The following is a 27,897-nucleotide window of genomic DNA, read 5'->3' on the forward strand; positions in this document are numbered from 1 at the left end:
CACACCCATGGCTTCAGGCACATGAGAGCAGGTGTGTTGAGAGATGGGGAATCTCGGCAGTCCAGGGCTTTGGAGCGCTGATTGTTCCAAAAGTTGGATGTGACAGGCGCATGAAGCCTTGCCGCTGAGAGAGGCCTTGCAGTGCTTTATTCACTACGTGCTGCCTGCAGTCCTCAGCTGCCGGCCGTCCTGCACACCCCGCTGCAGAGGACGGGCACCTCATGCTGAGCTCCCCTCGGCCACGGCCGCAGCAGTCCCGCCCCACCACGGGAGCGGTGCCGGCCGTGCCGCGGCGCAGTCCGGCCATCGCTTGGCCCTGCAATGGCTGTGCCCGGCCTGGCCGTGCCCGAGTCCCGCCATGTCCGGGCCCGGCCGGGGTCGCTGTGGGGACCGGGGCCGGCCCCGCCCCCGCCCCCGCGCCGCGTGACCGCCCCGCCCCGCGGATGTGTCAGCGTGGCTCTCGCGAGAGGTGACGGAAGCCCGCGGGGGACCCGGCCTTTAATGTGCGGTCCGGCGGCGTTGCGGGTGAGTTTGTAAACACGGCCCGGCCCGGCTCGGCCCGGCGCGGCGGCTCCTCCTCCCTCCGCGCTGCGGCGGCGCCGGCCGGGCGGGGGCGGCGGGGCGGGAGCGGCGCGGCGCGGCGGTGGGCGGGGGATGCCCGGGAGGCAGTAACATGGCGCCGCCGCTCCTCTCCGCGGCAGCCCCCTCCCCCAGCGCGGCCTGCGGCTCCCGCCGCCCCTAGAGCGGGGCGGGGCGGCCCGGCCGGCGCCGCGGACACCGGCACCCGCCCGGAGGTAGGGCCTGGCGGGCGGCCCGGGGCGCGGGGCGGGTCGGTGGGTGGGTGACGGGGGCTGCGGCGCGTCCGGGAGCGGTGCCCCGCCGGGGCATCGCCGGCAGCCGCCCCGGGCCCGGCCCGCGGCGTGGAGAGCGGGAGGAGCGGGCAGCCGGGCCTCGCCTTTCCGCCTCCCTCCGCTCCGGGGAGGCCCCGGCTCCATCCATCCTCGGTTCTGGAGGAGAACTTGCCCGTGCCGGTGCCGGGAAGGGTGCGGGTGTGGGGGATGCCGGGCGGGGGGTAAGAACAGCTCCTCGGCACCAGGTGCCGGCCTGCCTGGTGTCTGGCCATGGAGCTGAACCTCCTGGAGCTGCTGCCTCGTTGACTTTGCCTATTATTGTGCGTAATGCCGCTCGAGTTGTCAAATAAAAAGTCTCTGCGGCTTTCACGTGAAAAAACATGTCACAGACCCTCGATTAGCGATAGCTGCACGGTGTTTAAGGCACAAATGTTTTATGTCAAGATGTAACGTCATGTTTGGAGTTAGGGGAAATGTGTGCTGCCATGTTGCTTCTGCGGTCTTACTCATTCTCCAGCGGTTTTGCATCCCTGTTTTTGGAGGGAGATCCATTAGTGTGTTTATGTGCCCCATTCTTGCACTCTGTGTGCCTCACTTGCTTTTTGTCCTGTTGTTTTCTCCCAGGGGTGTTTATCTTCCAGTAGTGATACTGTCACCTGTTTTCTTGTGCTGAAGTGAGGAATTTGAATAATCTGAGCATTCTGAATCATCCCCTTCTTTCCAAACAGCGACCACAAACATGGCTGAAACGTGTTTTATTTGCCACCTTTTAAAACAGTGGTTTTGTTTTCTGTTTGACGTATTCTACTCATGGCAGTGAATGTCACATCCACACTTCTTGCTGAGCATAAAGCTGGGTAAGAGGTAATAAAAACACATGTTCTGAAGTTTGGGTGATTAGACGGCTGGGTCTGGTAAGATGTTAAATTCAGCACGAGCTGATAGGATCAGAGCAGTCCTTGTGGTTCTGCTCTTCTCAGGTGTTCCAGGTGGAATTTCTTTAGCCATCCAGTGAAACAGGTTGCTGCCTGTTAATGAACTTCATTTCAGAGGGACAAAGTGTACTCCAGTTTGGCATTCACTTGAATTAACTCTGAAGTGTTTATAATTATGCAATCCAGAATCAAAATTGTCAAGCTGTCTTGTTAAAAAACTAAACAATAATTTTGTCAGGGACTGGTTGTTATATAATGCCTCAAAAGAATTGTCAAATAATGAGACCTTAATGTGTACATGGAGTGAAGCAGCTCTTTTAAAAATCCATTGGGATTTTATGTTTCAGTACTGACATTGTATGCTAATGCTTAATCAAGTAGTTGAGCTTTTGATCATCTTTACAATCTAGTTGATATTTCTACCCTGATTTGAATTCTAGAGACAGGAATATGTTTGGTAGGTCTTTTTCCAGAAACTTCTAGGCTATGCAGCATCTAATATAAGATCCTTTCAGATCTTAAATTTCATCATACATACTTTTATTAATAATCTTGCTTTTCATGCTGCTTTCCTTTTGTGACCATGTTGAACACCATGAACTGTGGTATTATTTTCATTCTTGTTTCATTAAATTTTGAATGGGCCTAGTGCTAAAAATTCCTTTTCTGTCATCAGCTTTTTTTTCTTCTACTCTTAATTAACTTAATCTTACAAATGTATATTTTTACCTCCATGAAGGTTTCCTATCTTGAAGTTATTTATAGTATCAGCATTCTTAATGGATTCTTGACATAGACTTGAATGCCTGTATAAAAATTATGCATTTTCTATTTTCAAAGGAGCAAATGTGATTCAATATTTTTAACTCCTATTTTAATATTGAATAGATTTTAGGTTACCATTGTTCTGCATAACTGAACTGTATTTGTTTAACATATAATATGCACTCTAAGGAGGCTTTGGATGTAGTTAGTTACAAAAATATTAGTCAATATTTAATAATTATGCAATCAGTGGGTTTTTTTCACATTTATGATGTACTGTTTTCAGCTTTGTTCAGTGTCATCTTCAGTCCAGCCTGAGAACTTTTCCATTAGATTCACTTGAGATAAGAGCTTTGCTTAAGCAAGGCATTCCAAGCAATATATTATGTTTCCTTCCTAGGTAAATCCAGTGCTCATTTATGTAAATGCTTACAGAAAAGAAAAAGATCATTCTGTGTTAATGAGCAAGAGGAATCCTGTAGTGAGATATTTGATATATTTAAAGATTTTTAGAGTTAAATTCTCAATTAATTAATTTAATTTTAGACTTTGGGGATGCAATCGAAGAAAATGTGAAAAGCAAGTAACTTTTTGGTAAGCTTGGTTTTTAAGTTTTGTTGAAACAAGTGTAGAAAAGTGAGGTTGGATCTCTAATGTTTGTTAGGTTGAAGATGTTCAAACTTAGATAAATGAACTGGGGAAAGCAAGGCCCAATATCTCTGTAAGCAAATTGTGAGAAGATGGGAGGAATATGAACCCCTCTATATTTCTTTTATGAGGTTCATTGACATTTTGCATATCTACAAGTGCTGTATTCAAACAGCTTGAATTTTTAGTAAATTAAAGAAAGATCAGGGGTGTCTCTGAAGAATGCTTAAGCCAGAGAGTTGAATTAGAAGCCACCATGTTCAGCCAGCAGGAGATGTTAAGCCCAAGGACCTTTCTTTATGCCATTAGTGCTCTCTGTTTGCCAGAAATGGATCTTCTTGTGGAGGAAGCCACTCCTGCAGCTGAAGGAGTTAAATTGCTTTGTTCCTGTATTTGTGACTATCTGTCCTACTGGCTGTCGTGTTCTTATTGGAAATTAAGTCAATCATCCATTTTGTTTCTTCTTGTCCAGATGTGTTGTCCTTTATAGAATTTAGACAAATGGTGGAAGGTATGGAATTAACTTTAGACATCAGATATTAGCAGTTAACTAATAATATCAGCAAAAAGTGCCTAACATTTGACTTTTAAAAAGAAAAAAATTGAACCTTGTGCTAGCAGTGTAATATGAGGAAGAAGCTCCTGTTTTTCTGTTTGCCAGCCATTGGTAGTTATGAACTTTAAATGCTCTGGACTAGGGTTTATAGTTTTCTTGCAGAATCTACAAGGTTAGTTTCTGCCAATCCCACTTTCATTATGAGTAGGAATGTTTTAAATTTTCAGGTTGTATCTCCTCCATTTCCTTCATTTTTCAGTTTTATTTTTTAGGACTGTCATATTTGACAATATTGCACAAAATACAGGCAGATCACTTCTGGAAGTGTCATGAAATGGTCAAGTATTAATTACACTGGTTTTGCTTCACCTCTTCTTGTTTTGCTTTATAGGAAACAGAAAATATAGCTCCAGTCCCTCTAGGTAAGTAGAGTACTTCCTTTTAAAATACAAATGACTTTTTTTTCAAATTTATGTTCCTCCTTAAGTAGTGTATTCTGCCTACTAACTTCTGATTTTTACTGAAATCACAACTTGCAAATCTACGTGTGCAGAAAATTGTGGAAATAAAGATAGACTCTTTCAAAGTGTGGGAAGTGATTAAAATTTATTAAATGAATGCTGTATGTACATGTTGAAAGTATGAAGACACCATGTTCATTTTGAATTTTGTTATTGTTGGCTTGGTTGCATGAAAAAACCATCTCTTAATTGTGAGGTGTTTAAATTTAGACAATAAAAATGTCTACCTCCTCCCCATCTGTGGACATCTTGGAAGGAGCTAAGCAAAACACTAAATTCAGCTCTCCAGGTAACCATTAGGAGAATGTTATTCTTTACTGTGGCAAATATGTTCCATTCACTTTACCTTGAATAAGTATGTACTCTTAAGTAAAACTCTTAAGAGTTGGTGAAAGTTTAAAATTTTGACCTGGTTCTTTTATGCTTCAGTTTGCTATTATAAAATGAAGCTTTAAAGTAAAGTCTTACCCTACCTAAAGTAGTTACACACTATGATGACTTCAACAGATGAGTTTGGTAAGAGTTAATAATTCTGTATACAGTGAGGCTTTGTATCTTGCAGTAAAAGGGGGCACAGTCCCAGATGCAATGTGATGAATAAAAGGAAATGTTGACTAGACATGGCAGCTCTTGAGGAAGTGCAAACATCCGTAGGAAAAGGCATCAGTGGTGCTGTAACACAAGCACTCTGTCTGTAGCTGATGTACTGCTGTAATTCTGCCTTGTCTCAATGGCCTGGTACAGTTTCTGTCCATCTCTCACCTTTTTCAAACCACAGTGCACAGATGTTTTGTGGGCTGGAGCCACTGCAAGTGGTCAGTGTAGCTGTGGGGCTTGGGCGTGCTTCTCACATGGGCAGCAGGAGATAAATCAGCTACTGCTGTAGGTGCAGACTGACAGATTGTCCTCTGTGGACTGTCCAGTTTAGGAGGGTGACACACTTGTGAAAATATGCATCTCTTCTTGCATGTTGGCCAGAAGAAGAGTGCTGTCCTTCAAAAGTTTCACAGTTTTTGTTTGTTTGTGGGGTTACGTGTATTCATAGCTGTCTTTTGTGTGCTCAGTTCTGGCAATTTTCCTCTGTGCTGTTTGTATCAGCCCTGATGTTACAGGAGGGCAGCCTCTGTATTGCTACAGTGCTTAAAATAATGAATCCCAGGGTAGGAGTGCACAGCCTGTGAACAGCTCTGTGCATGGACATCTTTTCACACACACCTTGCTTTCTACAGGTAAAGTAGAGGCTTTAGCTGCAAGTCTGCTGAGTCTTTAGTAGGTACGTGTGAAGAATTACTTTTCTCAGCAAATTGGAAAAAGTTTTTGCAAGGACTATTGATACATATGCATTTTAAACAGCTGCTTAAGTGTTCAGTGGAAAAATTTTGAAACAAAGTGTCAGTTGCATTTTCCATACTCCTGTATGTACGCAATTAAGAGAAATCAGAAGAATCTTTACCACTTAAATAAGCCAACAAAACATGGCTTAAGTCAGTGTAGGCTTCTATTCTTTGTAAGATTGTCTTCTGAAAGGTTTTGGAAACAAGCCTCAGACTATGTAGTAATAGTTTCCATCAAGTGTACCCAAGGTGTTTAATTAAAATCTTATGGAAATATGCAGATAATTGTTGAAGCTATTTTTGTAGCACATTTAGATACATATTAATGTGACATTTTATGGAGACATTTTTATTTTTTAAATAAGTATTAGTGAATTATTTGGAAACTCTTTTTTTTTTTTTTCTCCATATTAGATATATTTTCAAGACGGATATATACTTATTTATATAGTTTACTGTACCGTTTACATTCCAAACATCACGAAAGAGGCTTGCTACATTTTAAATAGGCATGATCTGAGTGTATTTTACTTCTGTGTTGAAAGTTCAGAACAAACACCAAAAAGGTGAGGTTATTAGTGTGGTTTTAGTACTGAAGTTGATTATACTATAAAGATTATTTCAAGTTTTCCTTGTGTTCAGCTGTGATGCTGTTACTGTGTGACTGGAATTCTACATATGGATTTCTTTATGCTACTGAAAGGAATGTGGAGTTTGAAGCTTACAGAAGCAAGTTGTGGTTCAGTGGACTGTAGTAAGAATCATTTCACTGAATGTTCATTTTTATCTGAAGAGATGAGTTAAGGCTGGAGTTTCACTTTCATATTGGATTCCTGCAGGAACTCTCTTTTTTTCTCTGGGACAAGGTGTTAGCTGTTGCCTAGGTAACAGTCCAGGGTGACTCTAATTCCCCTCTAGGGACAGGGTTATCACTTCATGTGTTACATTTCTCATTTGGGTGGGTGAGTAACATTTTTGTCAAAAAGGCATCTAAGTTGCTGTTTCGGTTTTCAGGGGAGAGGTATTTTCTGAATTATTCTTTCTTACTGTGATATTCTCACTTTGAGCAGTCAGTCTACAACAGAGAGACTCCTTTGAAATTAGAGTGGCAATTACCAACATTTTTTCCTGAAAATTTGCCTTCTCTGTGTTAGTTTTGTTATGTCAGGCAACATGCAATCCAGAAGGAAAAGAGGATGCAAAGGATGGGGTTTGTGTGTATTTTGTAGCAGCAACAGGTTTTTGACCTTGCAGGGTCTTCTAAAGGTGTGAGAACATTACCCAAGTTTGGATTGTCCATTACAATTTTTCACCTCTGTTCCTTGCTATGATGTCTTGATGGTATGTTTTAAATTTCAGAGTTAATTTGGATTGCACAGAATTTTATCCAGTCAAATTCTGAATTTCTGCAAGGCTGAGATTCCACAGCCCTGCTTGACACCTGTTCCAGTGTTGTGGGATTTTTTTTTTTTTAACGCTGTGTTTTCCTTTTCCTGTACACTTGCTCCTAACTTTCTTGATGTGTCTCATGAATGATGCATCTCAGTCCTTTTATTATACTCTGCCTAAAGTCTGGATCTGACTTTTCTATATCAATAATTAGATACTTTATGACAGCAAGCAGATCCTCCTTCTCCATTCTGAGCAAACTTTGCTTCCTCTTGTTATGTAATAGTCCAGCCTCCTGACTGTTCTGATGGGGCCCCAGATGTTTTCTCTCCAGATCATCAGCTGTCTGGGTATGGCATTTCAGCTGTAGAGTGCCAGATAAAGAACAGTAATCACTTCCCTTCATCTCATTGCTGTGCCTTTGTTAATTCATCCCAGTGGCCTCTTGTCTTTCAGTGCTACAAGTGACATGCTGCTGAATCGTGTTGGGTTTGTTGTCCACCGTGAGTTACAGGTTCTGCCCCAAAGCTGCTTGACGGGCAGTTGCCCCTCAGCCTCCACTGTTGCATGGAGTTATTTTGTTCTAAGTGCAAGCCTTGCAAGCCTTTGTAATAGGTAAATACATTCTTACCAATTTGGCTGCACTAACAAATGCGAGCCCTTTGTTTTCCCATCCTGTCAGATCCAGTTTCTGTTTAGATTTAAAATGTCCAGGGTCTTGCTCAGAATGCAAGTGAACTTCTTTTAGGTGCAAGAATTTCAGTGCTTCAACATAATTTTTTTTCTTCAGATGTTATCTGGAATCTCTTTACAAGGGATTACCTCACGAAATTCCATTTGGCCTGCAGTCAAATAATGTTACAAAGATGAGGAAATGAATTTATCTCCAACTTTTTTCCAGTAAATTTGCCAGAAGGACAGCGCTGCTTTTCTTTTTCACAAGGATTGATTTTCTACTTGTATATCAGGCATTCAAAATTCACAGGCTTCACAAACTAAGACATAGAACCAGATAGGAATTTCACATGCAAATATGAGATTTAGTAATATTCCTTGAAAAGAGAAAATAAATGGACCTAAAAGATTTACATCTTCTCACCTACAAAAAATACTGACAGCATGGAGGGAGCTGATTTTATGGCTGAAACTGCATCTCTCAGAGACTGACAAGGAGACATAGTAATAGAGTAGTAAAAATGTCCTACGTGTATTTCAGTTAATCAAAACCTTCATGTTTTGGATTTAGAGAAACCAAATCATAATTGTTTCTTCCACCATTAGACATTTCTGATATGGGTATTACTTGTCTGGTCATAATACTTATCCATATGTCTGTATTGGCATATGGTGGCATATGTAGCCATTAAATACATATACAGTGCCCTATGATGACAGGTTCACAAAAACTAATTCCTCTTGAGATCTAAACAAGACTAACTCTATTAGTTTGAGCCTGCATTTGAAGAAATGAGGTTGTTGCATTGCTGAAGAATAGTGGGATAGCTGTTAACTGTGTTGAAGTTCCACATGTTGAAAGGATATACTCTTAAGGTGTCATGGATAAGGACCTTATTTCTTACCCTGAAGCCTTAGTCATGTGTATTCAGACTTGCCTATAATTTTGTTAATATTCATTATTAGTGAAAGTACCAAGTTCACAGTTTGAACAGTTAAAAAAATACTTCATTCCTTCAGAAACTTGAGACATGTTATGAACTCTTCGCAGACAGTGGAACAGTCTTCATCTCTGATTTGCTTTGGCATCCTTTCTTTGGGATGTAAATGTTTCCCTGAGCTGTCAGTGCCAAAGACTGAAGTTTCTGGCAGCCATACATCTCTCTTGACTTCTGATCTCAGCTCAGTATCCCCATTCCTTGCAACATATATATTTAGAAGTGACAGTTTACAGTATCCTGCATGCCAGGTTTTTCTTTCTTTGCTGTTGGGTGAAAATTACCAAGATCTCCTCCTCTTTGAAAGACTGTCCAAAAAGATCTGTACACAGTGGTTTTTTTACTGTACAGGTACATCCAGAAGGATCAGATAATGTATTCCTACAGATCTCTGAGGTAATCAGTCTGAAATTATTTGCTTATGTTTACTTGATAAGTCTTGTGTCTAGTGCCCAGATGTGTACCAGAAGTTTACATTCTTAGGATGGTTAGACAGTTTGAGAATCCTTGCAACTCTACATGACCAGTATGCTGGGCATGACATGGGTTTATTCTGCCTGTGCTCTTTAATCATAAAAACATCTTTATTCGCCTTTATTTCCTTCATCAATCTAAATAGTGTTCAGAACTATCATTGTTAGTTCTCCATACAAATTCTCATTTAAAGATGAATGTATTTCCTCCAAGGCAAAGCCACAGATGCCACAACTAATTAAAGGATGTATTGAAGTAAACTATTTATTTGAAAAATTGTTGTGTTTCATGGGTGAATAGTGGACATTTTCTCATTTATATTTACAAAATCATTCATTATTATATTTTTAGCATGCATAGTAATTAATATCTTCTTTTAGTTACAGTTTATTGCCATGAAAAGGAGGATATGATAGCTTGCCATATGAAACAGTTTTATATGTGAAATCTGGCAGGTATGTGTATTAGTGTGTGGGGTGAGTATGCAAAATAGCACCAAATATCATTAATACCTTACTTCTTTATTAAGTATTTTTAGCCTGTCAGTAATTAAGTAGCTGAAACATTACTAAAGTACATGTTTTTGTAATTAAATTCATAACAGTTTACATTAAGGGCTATGTGCCAACTTATCTCTAATGATGAGCTTTAAATAAGGATTGTGAAAAGGCTGAGGAATGAACGCTACTTCTTCATCCGTTGGCACCAGAACCTTGACTGCATGGTGTTGTCTGCTGCTCTGATCTCTTTTTAGCTGAGAATTGGATCATTATTACAATGTATTTGATTTCAGTGACAAGTTGTTCTTACTGTGTTTTCAGATACTTTTTGCAGTTAGTCATGTTACATGTGAACATGTGGATTTCTGCTTGAGGTGTAACTGTGTGGTAGATTTTGAGTAGCTTCCTGACGAGCTTGAAATCCATGCTCTGAATCATGGGTATTTAGAATATTACTATAGCCACAAGGCAGAAATTCTCGCCCAAAGAATATTAAAATAGCTTGTTGATATAGTGATAATTTGTTGCATTACTTGTTAAATTTGTTACATTCTAATTTTAATACAGGTAGCACAACGACCTGTGGAATATGAGTGATGACAAACCCTTTTTATGTACTGCCCCTGGATGTGGCCAGGTAATGGTCTGAACTGAAGTTATTAGCATTGTTCAAATAAAAGTAAAACAATGAAATGTATTTTTACAGATTGAAGAAAAGGGGCTTATGATAATTGCTACTAAGTATTTGTTTTGCTGAAAAGCAAGAATTTATAGCATGTAGGTCTACACCAGCCAGTGATTCCAGGGAAGGTGAAGAGAGAAGTTCATGTCGCAGATGTCAGCTTTGTACTGTAGAGCAGAGAGGAAGGCAGGCTCTGGACATCATCTTCCCTCTGGAAGGGCTGCTCCCCCACTCAGTGAGGACAGAAAGACAGACTTAAGTCTCTTGGTGTGATAGAATGCATAAATTTCTCGTCTATGCTGTATGCAGAGATAGGGTGCAAGAGTTACAGAGAGCTGGGCATTTGGAGCTTAGGGCAATAAAGTTATAAGGGAGAAAAAAGTCCCTTGCTTGTTTCACCCTGTCTTGCAGTGATCATGCATTTTTAATTTCCCTCACAGTTCCATATGCACATGTCCTTTCTCATGGAAACATTCTGAATTACTGTACTCTGAGGTGAATTCAGTTGGAGTGTTAGTTCCTGAGAGGTGATTCTTGACATGGATCTCTTATATGTGGAATGACTTAAATTAGTGAGGCATAACCAGAAACATAAATTGGAGCTCAAAATTAAGAATTTCAATGTTTTGTGTAAAATGTGTTGTTTTTAGGAAAGCTGCATCTTGGGAAATGTTTTCTTAGATTATGTCAATTGAAACACTAATTTCACCCACCATTACAGATGCATAGCAAATTAGTGAAAATAAACAAATAGTGAAAGTAAGAATATCTGTTTTACAGAACTTAGTTTGTCTGCTTACTGCTTTTTTATAGCATATACCCCAAATATTGGGGAAAGTATACATGAAATGAGCAAACCTGAGAGGTTTTTAAAATGCTGGTAAGGTTTAGATAATTCACAGTGTTTTTGTCTGGCCTTGTTCTAGTGTTACCTATTCTACCTGTCTCTTGTTTTATGTAGTAAATTGTCAGGGGCAGGAGCTATAGTATTTAATTTTATTTTATCTTTACACTATTAAATGCAGTGAAGTTTGTGATTACAGATCAATTCTCATTAATGTAATACACACAATGCAGTAATCAAGTAGTGGTGATCAATTACTAGACGTTGTCAAGATCCATTAATACAGCAAATGGCTGTTTGCTGATGGTTGATGGAGGCTGCAGCACTCTGAAATGTTATCTTGGACTTTTGATTAATGCAAGTACTTACACTGCAATTTCCCTGGTATATTTAGTTATTACTAACATAATTTGAGTTTTATAATATTTCTGCTCGGTACTTGGCCAAGGAACAAGATCTATCTGCCATAGAGGTTTGTATTTTAACATAGTAATGGTAGTTTAACATGTTGTAAAAGTTGCTTTCTGTGGAATGGCATTTGTTGTGTTCACACTCCCAATTACAACTGTTTCTTAAAACTTCTGCTGCAGCGTTTTACCAATGAGGATCATTTGGCTGTCCATAAACACAAACATGAGATGACACTGAAATTTGGGCCGGCTCGGAATGACAGTGTCATTGTGGCTGGTAAGCATACACTTATATTAGGTTTGGTCACTTTTCTGCTGGAATGGGCATGTGCTTTATGCATTTTCTGTGCATAATGCATAGATTCACGTTTAGAGAATGTGATCCATTTTCTGCACTAAACTTATCTGCAGTGTGTGCTTAGGCAGTGTTTTCTTACATAGTGCATGTCAGAATTTGAAGCCAGTATTCTCCATAAGTTACTTTTATTCGTATCTGATATATAATCGAAATATTTTAAAATTATCAATACTTATATAATTGATTTAATTATATAAGCATTTATTAAAAACATGCTAGTAAAGACTACTCCTAAGAGGACCTGTAACTAAATTAAACTGTATTTCAGTTCTAATTTTTCATTGATATTACTTGTCTCTTAAATTTTAAAATACGTAGCATCTTTTACATGTCATGGTGATATTAGAAGAATGAATCAGTGATTATTCTTCCAATGGGATAGTAAAAGAAAGATCAAATCTTTTGTTTTTATTTTGGCCTAAATTCAAAATACTTTATTCCCACCTCTGAATTCATGTTATACCCTTAGTAATTACAGCTTTTGTGCAGGATCAGAAGTAATCACCAATGGATGATTGACTGCATTATACATTTGAGAATTTTTGAATGATAGCGCATGCAAACTTAGCATGTGCTAAGTATGCTGAAGGTACAGTCAGTCTGGGTTTTTTTCAGTGGTGGAGCAGCCTAAATGAACTTCAGAAAGACTTTCAGACATTTTCTATTTTTTTTTCCCTTGTACATTGCTAATGTGTTACAATGAGCAGATTAAAAAATATTGCTCCTAAACTAGCAGTTAAAAATTTTAAATTTCTGGATGTACTCCTTGTCAATTACACCACAAGCAAAGGGACCTTTCCAATAATCAGATGTTTAAAAATGAAATCATGGGAGTGTCTCTGTGCAGCCACATTCCAGTGTAATAACTGTTGCAGACACCAGGCATAATAAGTCCACGCAATCACGCCGCTTTACAGTATTTTAAATGCAAGTAACTTCTTGGCAAGTATAGTTAATTTTGACCTGATAATAACAGTGAAATAAGGCAAATTTATGTACTAACAGGAATTTTCTATAAAGTTTTTGAAACTTCTTCATGGGATAGTCACCCAGATGCCAGAAGTCTTATGATTCTAGCTTGATCCAGAGGCATCTTAGGAGTCAATGCAATCTTGTGCACAGTCACACTTTCCTTTAGAAGTTTGTGCTCTTGGAAGTAACCACTGCTGTTGTTAGATTAGTAAAGGAAGCGACCTGGCTTTCAGCTGTGCACTTCTCTCATTTGTTTTCTGATTAAAAGCCTTCATGTAGTCCTTACCTCTATTTGCAAATAGAGTCTGCTTGCTGATTGAAGTGTTGTGCTGTGCACTCGAGAATGGCTCCCTGTGGTTCGTGGCCCCAAAGGAAATGCTGTGGTTCCTGCTAGAGCTGGCAGGGTGCTTTGCAGGCTCGGGGTGATGGTCTCCAGCAGGTGGAGTTTGCCTGCCAGCTGCCTCCCTGCAGGGCAGAATGCAGCCCGAGGGATCCCGGCCACCTCCTCGCCTCTTTCTGTTTGTTTATATTCTGAAAATTATTTAGGACAAGTAGGTTCATAAATGGTATTGTAAAAATAAAATTGTGGGGGTTTTATACACTTCTTTTCAGATCAGACACCAACACCAACTCGATTCTTGAAGAACTGTGAAGAAGTGGGCCTATTCAATGAATTAGCAAGTCCTTTTGAAAATGAGTTTAAAAAGGCTTCTGAAGATGACATTAAAAAAGTATGTTCAAAACATTTTTTTTCCTCAGAGCTTCCACTTTTTTAATATCAGAAATTCCATTGAAAAAGCAAACTTTGGATTTATGTATTGCCAATAATCATGTTAGCTGCTTATATGTGTTGTATGTAGAGAATACAAATCTGTGATTACTCTTCTGAAGTTTAGTTTACCTGAATAATTTTTCATATTTAGCATTGATAATGGGACACATTGTCCTAATCATGTGAGTATCTAATCTATATCTGTTGAAGTTAGCCACTAGTTTTGATTGAAATTTCCTGAGGTCCTGAATAAACAGAAAAGGAGTCTACACAAAGTTTTTAGCACAAGGAAAAACACCCATGAAAACCATAGTATGTGAACACAGATAATTTTGATTGGTTTTGAATACTGATGTTACTGTAAGAATCAGTCATCATGATAATGAGAATTAAGTACTGACTAAATTTTACAAAGTGTCAGTAATTTGGGTATGGTTATATTCATTATGTGTTGAAATCACTTTTACCCAGAAACTGTTGATTACAACATAAAGATCTACTTATTTTTTAGTGTACAGATTGAAATATTGTAAAAACTTGAGCTGTATCTGTTTAGCAACTTCATGTTTTTGTGAGGAACTTGCCATAATTTAAGTGTTACTGTCATTATGTACATCAATGCTTCCCGGTCATAACTGATGAGGAACTTAAACATTTAAATTCTTCTGCAAGTAAAAAATTTTGTTCAATGTCCCCTTTGACTAATTTTGTCTTTAGTTGATTACCTGGTTGACTTCTATAGGTAGTGATTAAAAATATGGTTTTATATCCATTTTTATGGGTTTTGCAGAATCAGTGGCTTCATTTTGTTTCAGTAAAGATTTTGAGGGGTACTTGTGAGTAGGATGGATTATTATCCATTACTGACCAAGCCTCAATCTTACTTTGTAACAGCTGTATCAAATAATGTATTTATAAGTTTACTTTTTTTAGTTGCTGTATGCTGACTGTTTCTAGACCATGACATATAGTAAAATTGATTTTTGACTTACCAAGACTATTTTCTGTATAACTCACTACTGTCTTGGAGAAGGCTCTATCTATTGTAAATTATATTAAACATTTTGTCTATTTCTTGAATTGATATTAATTTTCCAAGCTGCCCTCTGTGTTACAAGGAAAAACACAGTCCTGCCATATCTCTGGATGATTTAATAAAGTGTGGAAAATCTAGGGCATTGATAGTTGAGTTTTTTCTGTAATATTTCATAGTCATTTGTGATATGAGAAGGGATTCTTCTTCTTACAGTCTTCCCTGTCTATTAGTAATATATTGCACAGGAAAGCTAGGAATTTAATTGAAAATAAAAGCATTTGGAAAAACTTCTATGGGGGAAATTTCTTCCAAAAGTATTTGGATAGCAGACTAGACAGGAATATAGGCTTTCAAATCTATAGTATTGTTTTAAGTACTTTTGTAGCTCAATTTCTTTAAGGCATTTTAGATGTCCTGCTGAATTTTACCTGTGTAGTAATATAAAATTTGTTTTTTCAATAATTATTAGCTGCAATTGGAAATGCAAAAACTTTAGGAATGTTTTTAATTCTCAAGAAGAAAATATTTTGTCTAACATAAGTGTTGAAAGACATTTGTGTTACTGAAGATTGGTGTTCATTTAGGTGCTGGTAAAATAGCCTTGACTGATAATGCATCTGCATCAAGACCTTTCAAACATCAGCACCTCTGTCTTGTAATGGGCTGATATTTCTCTTCAGTTATTTGTATTTTCTCACTCAGTTTTGTTTTTAAAACATTTACTAATTTTGTTTTACATTGTTGCTCATAGATGCCTCTAGATTTGTCCCCTCTTGCAACACCAATTATAAGAAATAAAATTGAAGAACCTTCAGTTGTAGAGACAACTCATCAAGATAGTCCTTTACCTCATCCAGAGTCTACTACCAATGATGAAAAGGTCAGAACCTTTATTTTTCTCTTCTTGGAATTTATTTTTCAACTTTCTGATAATCTGTAAATTTATTGTATATGGGGATAGCCACACTGTAGTTGAAAGGAAGAGAGATTTCATTTGCTACATTCCAGTGGAAATATAGGTAACTTGTTCAATTCTTCAGTTAGCTTTGTTCACTGGAGTAATTGCTCCCAGTAAAGCTGGCAATCCAGTAAAGCCAAAAAAGAAATAAAATTTAATATTTATGCTATCTTAGAAAAGACTAAAAGGGCTCTTTATTGTTGTTTATGCATCATCATAGTAGTGATGACTTCAGTATGTGATTTGCAGTGTTTTTATCTTGTGGAGCTCTCTTGAAGTACAGAAAATGTAGCAGAATTAGGGAGTTAATTATTTCTAGTCTTCAATAAATACAGACATTAGGAGCAGACCATAATAAAGCATAGAGATAGCTCTAGTCAGTCCTTATGTGCATCTTCAGTGGGCAGTGTGTGTATGAGGGGCTTAGGTGCCTCACTCCCAGGAATCAGCAAGACTTTTTCAGGTCCCAGGTAATTCAGGCTGGAAGGGACTGCTGGATTTCCTGTCCAACATCCTGCTCAAAGCTGGGGTTACTTCTAAGATGAGACCAAGTTACTCAGCACTTTGCACAGTCTGGTCTTGAACCCTCTGTGAGAGAGAGGCTGCCCAGCCTCAGTGCCACCTGCTCCAGTACCAGGCTGTTCCTGTGGGCAGAATGTTTTTCTTTGGATCCATTCTGAACCTCTCTGTTTCAACTCTAATACTGCCAGAGTAACTTCTGGGAGGACAACCTTAAGTGTGTGACAGAAGTTGTAAAGAGTTTTAATTCAGATTTGTCCTTACTAAGTTTTCCTGAGTTTCATAGTTAGCAAGGACAAGTAATCGTGGTTAATCAAGGCAATCATGCAGTCTCAAAAATAGTAAAAGCATTTAAAGGACTAAATGTAAAGAGCTGCTTGGATTAAGTGAATCACAGTTCAAATCTTAAGTCTTTATTTCAGAGGTTAGTTTATTTTTTTGCTGCAAATACCTATTCCAAGTAATCTAACTTTGGCATAAGATAATATTACTATCTTCATACAATCATGGCTCAGTATCTCATTAGCATCATTACAAGTGAAAATTCTATCTCAATGCTTAGCAGTATTTATAAACTTGTGTCAGTGATGGTGCAGTTTGGGTGTGTCACTGTGCCAGTGCTGCTGCTCAATGCCATTCTTGTGTCTGATTGTAGCGACAAGCTCAGCAAGGCTGGGGGTGCTGCTTGGAGTGTACAGCTCCATGTGACCTGCAGACAGTGACAAATGTGAGCAGAGTGCTGTTTAGTTAGATTTTTCTGTTCTCCTTGTGCAGATGTATTGAAGGAGAGAAGGGATCTTTTCAGGACATAGATGGTTTTAACTGTAACCATTTTGTTGGCTGCATATATTTTAGTAGTCTTAAATGATTACAGCCTATTTATGTTTGTGCAAGGCAGTTCTAATTGTCCTTGTAGATGTCAAAATAATTCCTTGGAGACTCTCAAAAAAAGTATGCTTAATTATTTTCCTAGCTTTGTAAGAGTTCCATGAGTTCTGTTAGGCTCAGTAAGAGTTGGTACTTTGCTTTGAATAGGCCAAGATATCATTAGAAGTGTATAAAGTCTTTAAGCCTTGAAGTAATAAGAGCTTTCAAACATTGTAGTTGTTTATTGACAGGACTTTAAAAGGGAAACCCTCAACAGGGTTTTAAAAGTTGCTTAGTTGTTGCCAGGTAGATAACTGCATAATTTAATTACTTTAAAACCAGTTGCTTTCTTACAGTAATAATCAAATACAGTATTAGTTCTGGCCATCTACATTTCTTTATAAAGAATTCTATGTATTTTTGATAGCATTGGAAAGTTATTGCATGAAATTTGATTTTGATTAGGGGATACTTGCAAATATGCACATCTGAGAACATTTAAAGTAACTATCCTGTTCTGTAATTTCCCATTCAGTGGGTTTTAGTTTCAAGAATAGGAATTACAAGAGTTGGAGAAGTCCTTTTAGTAAGTCTAGTACCTTTGGGTGGGCTTAGACTTCTGTCCTGTAAGGAAAGGTAGGTAAAGTTAAGGTCTCTTTCATTTAATCTTATGACTGCAAATTCAGCACTGTTTTTCTTGTTCTTTGGGGGAATATATTTACAATGTATTTTATTCCAGACAAAATTTAGACTTCATTAGTGCAATGCATTAGTGATCAATTAGAATCTCTCATCAGACTATTGGATATATGGTTTTGTTTTTATATGCTTATAAGAGTTTACTCTAAAGCAATACTTCTCAAATCTGCAGCTTATGTTTTTGCCACGTTGTTGCAGTAACAGGCTCCTGCATGCATTTTTCAATGTAGCAAAGAGCAAGTTAGTGTAAAGAGGAGGGTGAAAATTTTTTAATGGCTGAAGATAGTTTCTGATCTTGTAAACAAAGCATAACTGCCATTTTAATAACACAGAAACAAATGTATGTGAGGTTTCCATTTTCAGAATTCTACAGATTTATTTCAGAATTTTGGACATTAATCTTTTGACTATTGCTGAAATCTGGTTTCCACAGAACATTGTGTCTAAAAATTTCAGATTGTCCCTTTCCTGATAGGTGTTCAAGCCAGGGAAAGGTCAAATTTTACAATTAGTATTTATTAGAATGTGCGTTAATTAACCTTCTGTATGAACAGCAAAGAAGTGTTGACAGAATGCCCTCCCTTACTGTCTCACTTGTATGTAGTTACCTGCTTTCAGCAGCAGTTGGGAGGCAATCCCAGCTGCTTGCCCAGAGGTAGGAGGTGCTACTGACACACCAGCAACTTCTAGGCTGGGTTCAGAAAGTGCTCGGAGTCAGGCTGACTGGGACTCTGAGGCACCTGATCTCATGAAAAATGTTCCTAGCCATGGCAGAAGGCATGGAGTGGAGTGGTTTCTAAAGGTCACTTACAGCTCCAAACAATCTGTGATTCTGTGAAAGTCCTTCCAAGGGTCCATTCTTTATCAAGTGTACATATGGTCTTGTAGTCTTTGTTCACATGTGAGGACCACCATGATATTGCTTGGGTTGTGCAGCTTGTTCATGCTAGCATACAGATTCAGCTGGTTCTGAGCTCTGAATTTCCCACAGTCAAGCAGTTCAGTCTCATTTATATTCTCCCTGTGACTCCTGAATAAGATCTGTAAGATGTTATACCAAGTTCCTTACTTGCAAAGAAGTGTTTAATCCTGTACTAACAATGTGATTGGGCTTTTTTTCTGTTTCCAGAATTCTGTACTAGTTGTCTTCTTATTACTGAATGCTCATCTGTAGTGCTAAGAACTGTCAAATATTATACCCCAGATTGATACTACAACAATTTCACTTTCCTCAGCACAGCTCACTGTTATTGTCCAAAAACTTTCATTGACTGTGAATAGTCTTTTAGGTCCCTTGGGAAAAAGCATGAATGAACTAGTGAACCCTGATGACAAATCTAGCCTCTGAGCTTTTGGAGGCAGAAGATTTCATAATCTAAAGTCTTTTCTTTTGTAAAGCCCACAGTTTGCCAGCAAGCTTACAGTTCTAAGAATTGCTCAGAGGTTCCCACACATTTGTGCATTAATATATACAAAGACAAGCAATCTGCTTAGACAACTCAGAGTTTACTACTTAAAGCTTTGTGGATAAATTTTCAAAACTCAAGCTTCATTCAAAGAAAATAATAATCAGTGCAGTCTGTGTGACACAGGTATAGAGATTTCTCTTTGAATTACTGTTTACCAGCAGAGCAACTAAAGTTTGCTGGTCTTAAAAATATGATTTTATGTGTCATTGATTGCAGTAAGCATTGTCAAAAAAATAACTTGCCAAAAAGTCTGTGTGAAGGTAAATTGAAGTCTGGCAATATTGAGTTTCCTGAGAAGGAAGGCATAGGTTACAGTAAGGCCTTTCTGGGTTTTCAGAAACAGCAAATAATATCAGCATTCAATTGATAATGTGCTTTACCTGGTTGCTAAGCTAAGAGCTATAGGGATTTCTGTCTACTCTTTATTTGCACTTAAGAAAGTTTATTTGCTATGATTAAATATACAGGACATGCATGTATTTTGCAGAGCTCTGAATATAACATTCCAAGTACTCTTAATCACTCTAGTTAGAGAGCTACAGAAAAAGGGTCAAAAATGTTTTTGTTGTTATTGTTTTTACTGAACCATAAATGTCATGTTTCTCTTGTTTAAATCCAGAGCAATGGACTGAAACTGAAATGTACATAAGGACATCATAAAACATTTTCCTTATGCGGATTGTGGGTAAACATGATGGTGCTGGTAGTACCATGGGTTTCTTGGGGAAAAAAATTAAAATCTGATCAAAACTGAATTAGAAGCAATAAGAAATAATAGTAGCCTTAGAATAAATTGGGCCAGGTTTGTCGTAAAAGTAAAATCACTGTTGTTAAACCAATTTTACTTTGGTGGTTTAAATGATTCATCCAGAGGGAGTTTTTTTGAATGTTTTTAATTGTATAACTGATTCTATTTGCATAATGTTACAGAAATTCTGATTTGTTCCATCAAACTGCATTCATTTAACAGTTGGAATTAGTGGTCTGTAATTGTATTTTACAAACTGATGAAGCCTTGTTTTTCCTCAGGAAGTGTCACTGCAGCAGACTGCACAGCCTACATCAACAATAGTTCGTCCAGCATCGCTCCAGGTTCCCAATGTACTGCTTACGAGTTCTGACTCGAGTGTTATTATTCAGCAGGCAATACCATCACCAACTTCTAGTACTGTTATCACCCAGGCTCCATCATCTAACAGACCAATAGTGTAAGTTACATAAATCTTAGTAAAACGTTTTCTTGCAGAATTTGAAAATCTGAATTACTTTCAGTTACTGTTTCTGCAGTTAATATATGAATTTCAGATGCTTTGGTGTAATGTGGTGCTTTACTACACATGAAACATTGGACTTTCACTACATGTGAGATATAATGCCATGTTCTCCACATCACTAAGTTCATATTTTTGATCTCCAAATAAATTATACATTACACCTATAAAGAAACAAACCAATTTAAAATAATGTGTAAACTTGTTCTCTTCTCTGGATAAGTTTTCTTTTATATAGTTCATTCCTTTTTCAGTCCAGTTCCAGGTCCTTTTCCTCTGCTGTTACATCTTCCTAATGGACAAACCATGCCTGTTGCTATTCCTGCATCTATCACAAATTCTAATGTGCATGTCCCTGCTGCAGTTCCAGTAAGTAAGCATGATGCTATATTAATTTGAAAGTGGAGCAGATTTGCATAAGTGCAGCATAGAACTTAGTTTTAAGCACCTTGATAGCTGTTTTGGCTTCAGAGGGTAGTGCTGTCAAATGCTCTCTATTATGATAACATACTCAGGTTTTCTTCATTTTTATACTTTATCTGGTCAGCTTGTTAGACCTGTCACCATGGTGCCTAGTATCCCAGGAATCCCAGGGCCTTCCTCCCCACAGCCAGTGCAGTCTGAGGCTAAATTGGTAAGTGAAAAACTCCATTATTCCTCAAGAAGAATAACTTGAGAAATTAATTACATTCTATTGCTTTTTAAAACAGCTTTAGTTTTCTTTTATTAGTCTAAATTCTGCAAATACAAATTTAATAAAACCAGAAAAATAACAGCTGCATTTATTTTACAGTTCTTTCCAATTCCAGCCTATGTTAGTTCTGTTCTTAATGGCCATTTTTATTTTATTTTTAGTCATTCTTTTAAATAAACTTTCTAACTAAACTCCTTCTTACTTTGTGTATCAGAGGATCAGAAATGCTAGCTGGGAGAAAGACAAGATTAGTGGCATGTGAACATTTCTTTCAGAGAAGCAGAATGTTTCTGCCTAAAAGAAGGATATTTCTTAAACTAAGAAAAATAAGGGTTTTTAAATGTTTTCAGACTCCCAACTGAATATAATCCATTTGGCAAGAGTTTTGCAATTAAATATGTAGTACTCATATAGTTAACAAATTATTCTGTGTGGAGGTTGTTTCTGTTGTGTTGGGTGTTTTTGGGGGGAGTTGAGAATTATTTGGAAAATGTCTAAAACAAGCAAAAGATGGGTTTGGATTTTGTTTGATTGGGGGGGTAGTTCTTTTTACTGAATATTAGTAACCATTTAAGATGGTAGTTTGAATTTATCAATTTATTGAAATATTTTATACAGCATTAGGCAGTCGCTTCTTTTTTTTCTGTCTTGTTTGTTCCAACTGTTCTAAAGCAATAGAAGATCTATTATTAAACAATAACTAACCCATTTATATATTTACACAATGCCTCCATGAACAGTATCTATCCTGTGAAATAGTGTTCCTCTTTCTTCAGCTCTTGCTTTGTACTAAAAGAGAATCAGGAACACCTGCTAGATAAAATATATTTTTCTGCATTGATATTGGTAAGTGGGAGGATGCCCTTAACATTCTTAGATATCTCATTTCTCTTGATCTAAACCTGTGGGCTTTCTTTCCTTACCCGTTTTCCCTTCTCAAGCCACAGTATGAGAAACAGTGAGTCTGGTTTTTCTGGAGTAAAGGGATTCCCATAGAGTGAGCACACCTAGACCACGCTCACCAAATACTGAAAGTGCTGTGGAGAGGTGCACTGACTCTGCCTGATGCTCTCAGATCTTCCTTCATTTCCCTGCTCTGCTGAGCACAATGACTTCTGAAATAGTGTAGAGGAGGACATAAGGGAAGGAGGTCTGTTTTTGTGCATCCTTGTCTCCCTGGGAATGGGAAAAGGAATCTTTTAATACCTCAGAAAATACTTAAATGTAACCAGCTCTTACAAAGTTAATTTACCTTAAATCCAGGAGAGAAGAATGTAAAACAAGTGAAAGCAAGAACTATTTTCTCTGAAATTGAACATGTTTTAGAATCAGAAGACTCCACTCTGAATTCTGTTTGAAATCCAGGAGGAATTGGTTCCAAATAAATTTTTAGATGGTCAAGAAATTAGGTTTTTAGTGTACTGCTGAGTGATTTTCTCTTAGAGTGATTTAAAGGCAGAGAGGAAATACATGTGTGTGGTGAAGACTTTGATCTCACATTGGAAGAAGCAATCACTCAAATGCAAAGGAAAACAAAGATCATTAGACTTAAAATTTAACAGTCTCATTAGCCTTCTCGTTACAATTTAGCTAATATATGCACTTCATGATTGCTTATCTTTTTTTTAAGTGAGACTGTAAAAAGGATATTTGCAGTATTTCCTTTCCTTGTTTCTTGACATCAAGCATGAGCAGAATTCAAGAATATCAGAATTATGTATATTTCTTATGCTCATTTACTTTTATATAGTGCCTATTCACAGAAATAAAAAACGTAATTTCTTATCCCCCTGAAAGTAAAAGCAATTTAATGAGAAACTTAATGTTTATGTAGAAAAGCCTCCAAGAGTAAGAGTAATTCACTGTGCCATGGGATGCATTGTTGGCAGATACGTGATGGTTTATTAACTGCAAAGTTCAATTTAATTTTTTAATTCAAATCTTTGTGATATCAAACCCTTTTTTTCATGTCTCTCTTAAAAATAATTTTGCTTGCTGCATACTAAATTCTTTGCAGAGCAGGTTTATTTTTCACTTGTGTTCCTGGTTAAGCCAAGAGAAGACAATATTTAGTTTTACAGCTCACTTTTCATTTCCTTAATAGTTCACATTTAATGTTGAAAAATAAGCTAATTCACTGAAATTTAATAAATCAACAGTGTATGCTTCATGTATTAATGGTATACAGCAATTTGTGGATTGATTGGTATGGTTAAGTTAGCTGAACTCTGGGAACATGCCCTGTGTCCTTTTGCCTATTACAGCCACATTTCTCCTTCTTGTTGGGAGGCAGTTCTGAAGGGCAGAGGAGTCCAGGACATGTTTTAAGAAGTAAATCTTAAAGGTGCAGGAGCAGCTGTTGCCATGTGCTGAAAGATGAGCCAGCAATGAGGATTGGCCTGGCTGAACAGAGAGCCTTGGCTGGAGCACAGGAGAAAAAGGGAAGTGTGTGACCTGTGGGATAAGGGACCTGCAGCTCAGGACTAGGTGGATGTTGTGAAGTTATGCAGGGCCAAAGCCCAGCTAAAACTTAATCTGGTTATTCTGTAAAAGATAACTAAATATATTTCTCTAAGTACATCAGCAACACAAGGATGTCCAAGGAAAATCTCCATCTTTTATTGGATATGGGGGGAAGCATAGAGGCAAAAATGAGGAAAAAGCAGAAGTACTTCATGGTTGTTTTTTTTTTGCTTCAGTCTTTAGTAGTAAGACTAGTTCCTCTCTGGGTACCCAGCACCTTGAGCTGGAAGACAGCCATGTGGAGGAGAGCAAGGCCTCTCTAATCCAACCTGCTAGAGCCCTAAGACACACAGAAGGTTATGGGACTGGATGGGATCCCTAGGGTACGGAGGGAGCTAGGGAAGAAGCTCAGTAAAGCCGCTTTACATTGTTTACCAGCAGCCCTGGCTAGCTGTGACTGGAGGTTGGTAAATGTGATGCTTATGTTCAGGAGGGGCTGGAAGGAGGATCCAGGGAACTGCAGGCCTCTCAGCTTGACCTCTGCACTGAGGAAGGTCATGGAGCAGATGATCTTGATCATCGTAGCACACACGGAACAGGCAGGATCAGATCCAGCCAGCATGGATCTGTGACAGGCTGTCAGTGTTGTCTACATGGACTTTACTAAAGGCTTTGACACTGTTTGCCACAGCATTCTCCTGGGGAAACTGCTCGTGGCTTAGACAGATACAGTCTGCTGGGTAAAAGAACTGGCTGGATGGCTGAGTCCAAAAAGTGGTGGTCAATGGAGTTAAATCCAGTTGGTGGCCAGTTACAAGCAGTGTTCCCCAGGGCTCAGTGTTGGGGCCAGTTCTGTGTAGTATCATTATCACTGGTCAGGACAGGGGAATGGGTGCTCCCTCAGTCAGTTTGCAGATGGCACCAAGCTGGGCAAAAGTGTTGGTGTGCAGAAAGGTAGGAAAGCTCTGCAGAGGGATCTGGACAGGCTGAATCAGTGGGCTGAGGCCATTTGTATGAGGTTCTACATGGCAAAGTGCCAAGTCCTGCTCTTGGATCACAGCAACCCCAGGCAGTGCCATGGGCTGTGGACAGGGTGGCTGGAAAGCTGCTTGTTGGGACAGGACCTGGGGGTGCTGGTCAGCAGCCAACTTAACATGAACCAGCAGTGGCCAGGTGGCCAAGAAAGCCAGTGGCATCCTGGCTTGTACCAGAATCAGCAATAGTGTGACAAGCAGCACCAGGGCAGGGACTGTTCCCCTGTACTCAGCAGTGGTGCAGACACACCTCGAGTTCCGTGTTCAGTTCTGGGCCCGTCACTGCAAGGCAGACATTGAGGTGGTGGAGCATGTCCAGAGACGAGCAGGGGAGTAGGTGAAGGGTCAAGAGAGAAAGCCCTTTGAAGAGTGGCTGAGGGGGCTGGAGCTGTTTAGCCAGGAGAAAAGGAAGCTCAAGGGGGATCTCCATGCTCTGTACAGCTACCTGAAAGGAGGGTGTAGCCAGGTGGGACTCGGCCTCTTCTAAACAGCAACTGATAGAATGAGAGAAAACTGCCTCAAGTTGCACCAAGGAAGGTATAGATTGGACTTTTAGGAAAAATTTATTCTCTGAAAGGGTTGTCAAGTATTAAACAGGGTCCCCAGGGAAGTGGTGAAGTCACCATCCCTGGAGGTGTTTAAATGAGATGGAGATGTGACACTTAGGGCCATGGTTTAGTGGTGGACTTGGCAGTTCTGGCTTAATGGTCAGACTTAATCTTAAAGGTCTTTTATAGCCTAAACAATTTTATGAACCTATGAAGTCTGTCAGCAGTGTATTTTGAACAAAAAGCCAGATGAAGGGTTGAAGCTGTGATGTTCCTTTCACAGCATTCCCAGGAGTATAGGTATTTGGAATTGTTTTGACTGCTGCTTTATTTCTTACTTATTATTTCAGGAAAGTTTTTGTTGTTCTTTATAGACGGACCTTGTAATCTCATGGAATTTTTGTATTGCATTATAAAATGTAAGAGTAGAATATGTAGCAAATACAAAAAAACATGCAGGAATAGATTCCTAACTTTCCTAGCTTCCTTAGGTATTTAAGTAAGCATTGTACTGTATGGGATACAGAGTTTGGAAAGTTAACATGGTTTATTTATATCTCCAAAGGGTTTTATCATATGTGGTGTTGGCAGTAGTTGTTTGAACCTCTCCTGTATTGAAGAATCATACTTGCTATTATGGTGTTCTGCATTTTCTGCTATCACACCACAATGCTATTTCAAGGTTTTCTAAGTTGACACAGATCTAATAACTTCAGAAGTTGAGTAAAATTTCTGAAAAACTGGTTGTAGTAAATTTAATGTGAAATAGCACCACATTGTTGCATTGTTACCAGATCTGGAGCTGTCCAGTTGAAGGTATGGCTAGGTTTCGGATGAAATACCTGCCACAAACCACTTTCTTTTGTGCTCTGTGCCTTTCTTTGCAGAGGCTATTTCTGCATATTTCAAGGAGCTAACACATTTTAGAAGTTTATAGTAAGAAAATAACTTTGTGCTCTGATTACATTCTTCATTCATTTCACTCTTACTTGCTTACTAAAGGCTACTGTTGTATAGACTTTTTTTGAGTGAACGTGAGATTGATAAAAGTCAAATTAGAGAATGCAGTGCTTCTTTCCTAATGATCTGAAATTTAAATATGAATTTAGATAACTTCAGTTTTGTATTTGAATTAACATGAGAAGAACAAATTTTTATTTTGATGAATACCTGTTGTTCGGTTACGAGTTGCCAAATTGTACAAAGAAGAAGTGTATTTCTTCTTTATAATTTCATGAATGAACTTTAGTAAACAAACAAAATTGATATTTTAATTTCCAAAATCTAAAACTTAAAATAACTGGCAGATGTCTTTGGTTGTGGACATTGGATGCCTTCCTATAGCATAGTTAAAATTTTTCTTTAGCTGTCCTAGAAATCGTACAACCCTTTAAGGCTAAAGGAACTGAGGCACTTGCTGAGAATTTTTTCCCACAATGGACAACTTTTGGAGACTTTTATTTTTGCAAATGGTCTCTCTTACAGCATTTGAAAGGATTTTTTTATTAGGGATGTCCAAGTTTAATGCATAATAATCAAAACTGTGTATTTATTTCTATGTTCATAAAGTTTTCAGTCTAAGTGTCAAACTCCTTCAGCGTGGCAGTTTTGGTTATTGATGTGAAGCAAGTTACTGGGATGTCACCTCTCAAACTCTGTTCATTCTTTGCTGAAATGCTCTTTTCTCTGCTTACTGGTCAAGTTGCCTGACATTAAATGATTGTATGAATTCCATAGAGGAGCAGTGGTATGTGGGAACAGGTTCACTAAGTGAAATAGCAGATAGAAAAATGTATACCAACTACAAGGACTAATAACTGGGAAGAAAAAAATAGTAATTAAAAAAAAGGAATGCATAAAAGTGATGACAGACAAAAATTTAAAAATTGTATGTGCAGTGAGCCAAATCCTTATGACTGGTGACATTCTTGCAAGAGGCTCTCAGCTGAAACAGTTGACCTTAAGTGAAGGAGTGCATTAAGTACAATCTTAGGGCATCTTTCACTACAGAAACATATATAGTGCTTGATGTGTTCCAGTGCTGTGAAAGAATTGCATGAAATCAGATTGCATTTTAATTTTGTTGCCTAAGTATTGAATTTATTGTAGTGAACAGAGCCGGTCCATTCACAGCTGTGAAAAGCACTGTTACTATCGTTTTGAACATTCTTGGATCCTTTTTCTCTCCTGCTTGTAGAATTGAAGTACAAAATTACTAGAGATTTTATTCAGACACAGCCTTGTCTTTTACTGCTACTATTTTGAAAATATTCTTACATCTTATACTAAGAATGACATTCAGTAGGAGTAAAAATGAGTTTCAGATTTCTGTGGCACACTTAATATAAATTGTCAGTTTTTCTGACATGATTCCATGTTTGTCAGTGTGCTAAGGAAACTAACTTTCACTTACTTAAGTAAAATCATATGTATGTCAATTTTGTGGTATTTTTAGGCTTAGAAGTAGATGCAATAACTGTCTTTAAAAAAAACCAAAAAACTTAAAACTCCCAAAAAACTTCCTCACTAAGATAAGGATGCATGATTTTAAATAACTGTAGAATTGCTTCTGACATTCTTATGAGAAGATCTGTAATTGTATGTTTTCTGTGTATGGAACATGAGCCTCAAGTTGCAGCTGTAAAACATCCTTTT

The 27,897-nt window shown here is 38.3% G+C and overlaps 1 protein-coding gene across 6 annotated transcripts in view; it reads left to right on the plus strand.

The window, feature by feature from the left end:
* The first annotated feature begins 471 nt into the window (after positions 1 to 471).
* Positions 472 to 27,897, plus strand: part of ATF2 (activating transcription factor 2) — a 48,540-nt gene continuing 21,114 nt past the window's right edge. Inside the window, exons 1-11 of one of the 6 annotated variants that reach the window (XM_058810014.1) lie at positions 492 to 525; positions 3,098 to 3,145; positions 4,147 to 4,177; positions 9,527 to 9,601; positions 10,214 to 10,283; positions 11,763 to 11,859; positions 13,525 to 13,643; positions 15,472 to 15,600; positions 20,262 to 20,440; positions 20,758 to 20,872; positions 21,051 to 21,137. In XM_058810014.1, the coding sequence (XP_058665997.1) occupies positions 10,236 to 10,283; positions 11,763 to 11,859; positions 13,525 to 13,643; positions 15,472 to 15,600; positions 20,262 to 20,440; positions 20,758 to 20,872; positions 21,051 to 21,137 (774 nt within the window). In that variant the 5' untranslated portion in view covers positions 492 to 525; positions 3,098 to 3,145; positions 4,147 to 4,177; positions 9,527 to 9,601; positions 10,214 to 10,235. Of the gene's footprint in view, positions 526 to 650; positions 795 to 3,097; positions 3,146 to 4,146; positions 4,178 to 7,541; positions 7,615 to 9,023; positions 9,069 to 9,526; positions 9,602 to 10,213; positions 10,284 to 11,762; positions 11,860 to 13,524; positions 13,644 to 15,471; positions 15,601 to 20,261; positions 20,441 to 20,757; positions 20,873 to 21,050; positions 21,138 to 27,897 lie in introns of those variants that run through there. The other 5 variants (XM_058810015.1, XM_058810012.1, XM_058810011.1 and 2 more) reach the window with 5 other exon arrangements.

This window comes from Ammospiza caudacuta, chromosome 8, assembly GCF_027887145.1.
Source record: "Ammospiza caudacuta isolate bAmmCau1 chromosome 8, bAmmCau1.pri, whole genome shotgun sequence".
NCBI classification, from domain to species: domain Eukaryota; kingdom Metazoa; phylum Chordata; class Aves; order Passeriformes; family Passerellidae; genus Ammospiza; species Ammospiza caudacuta.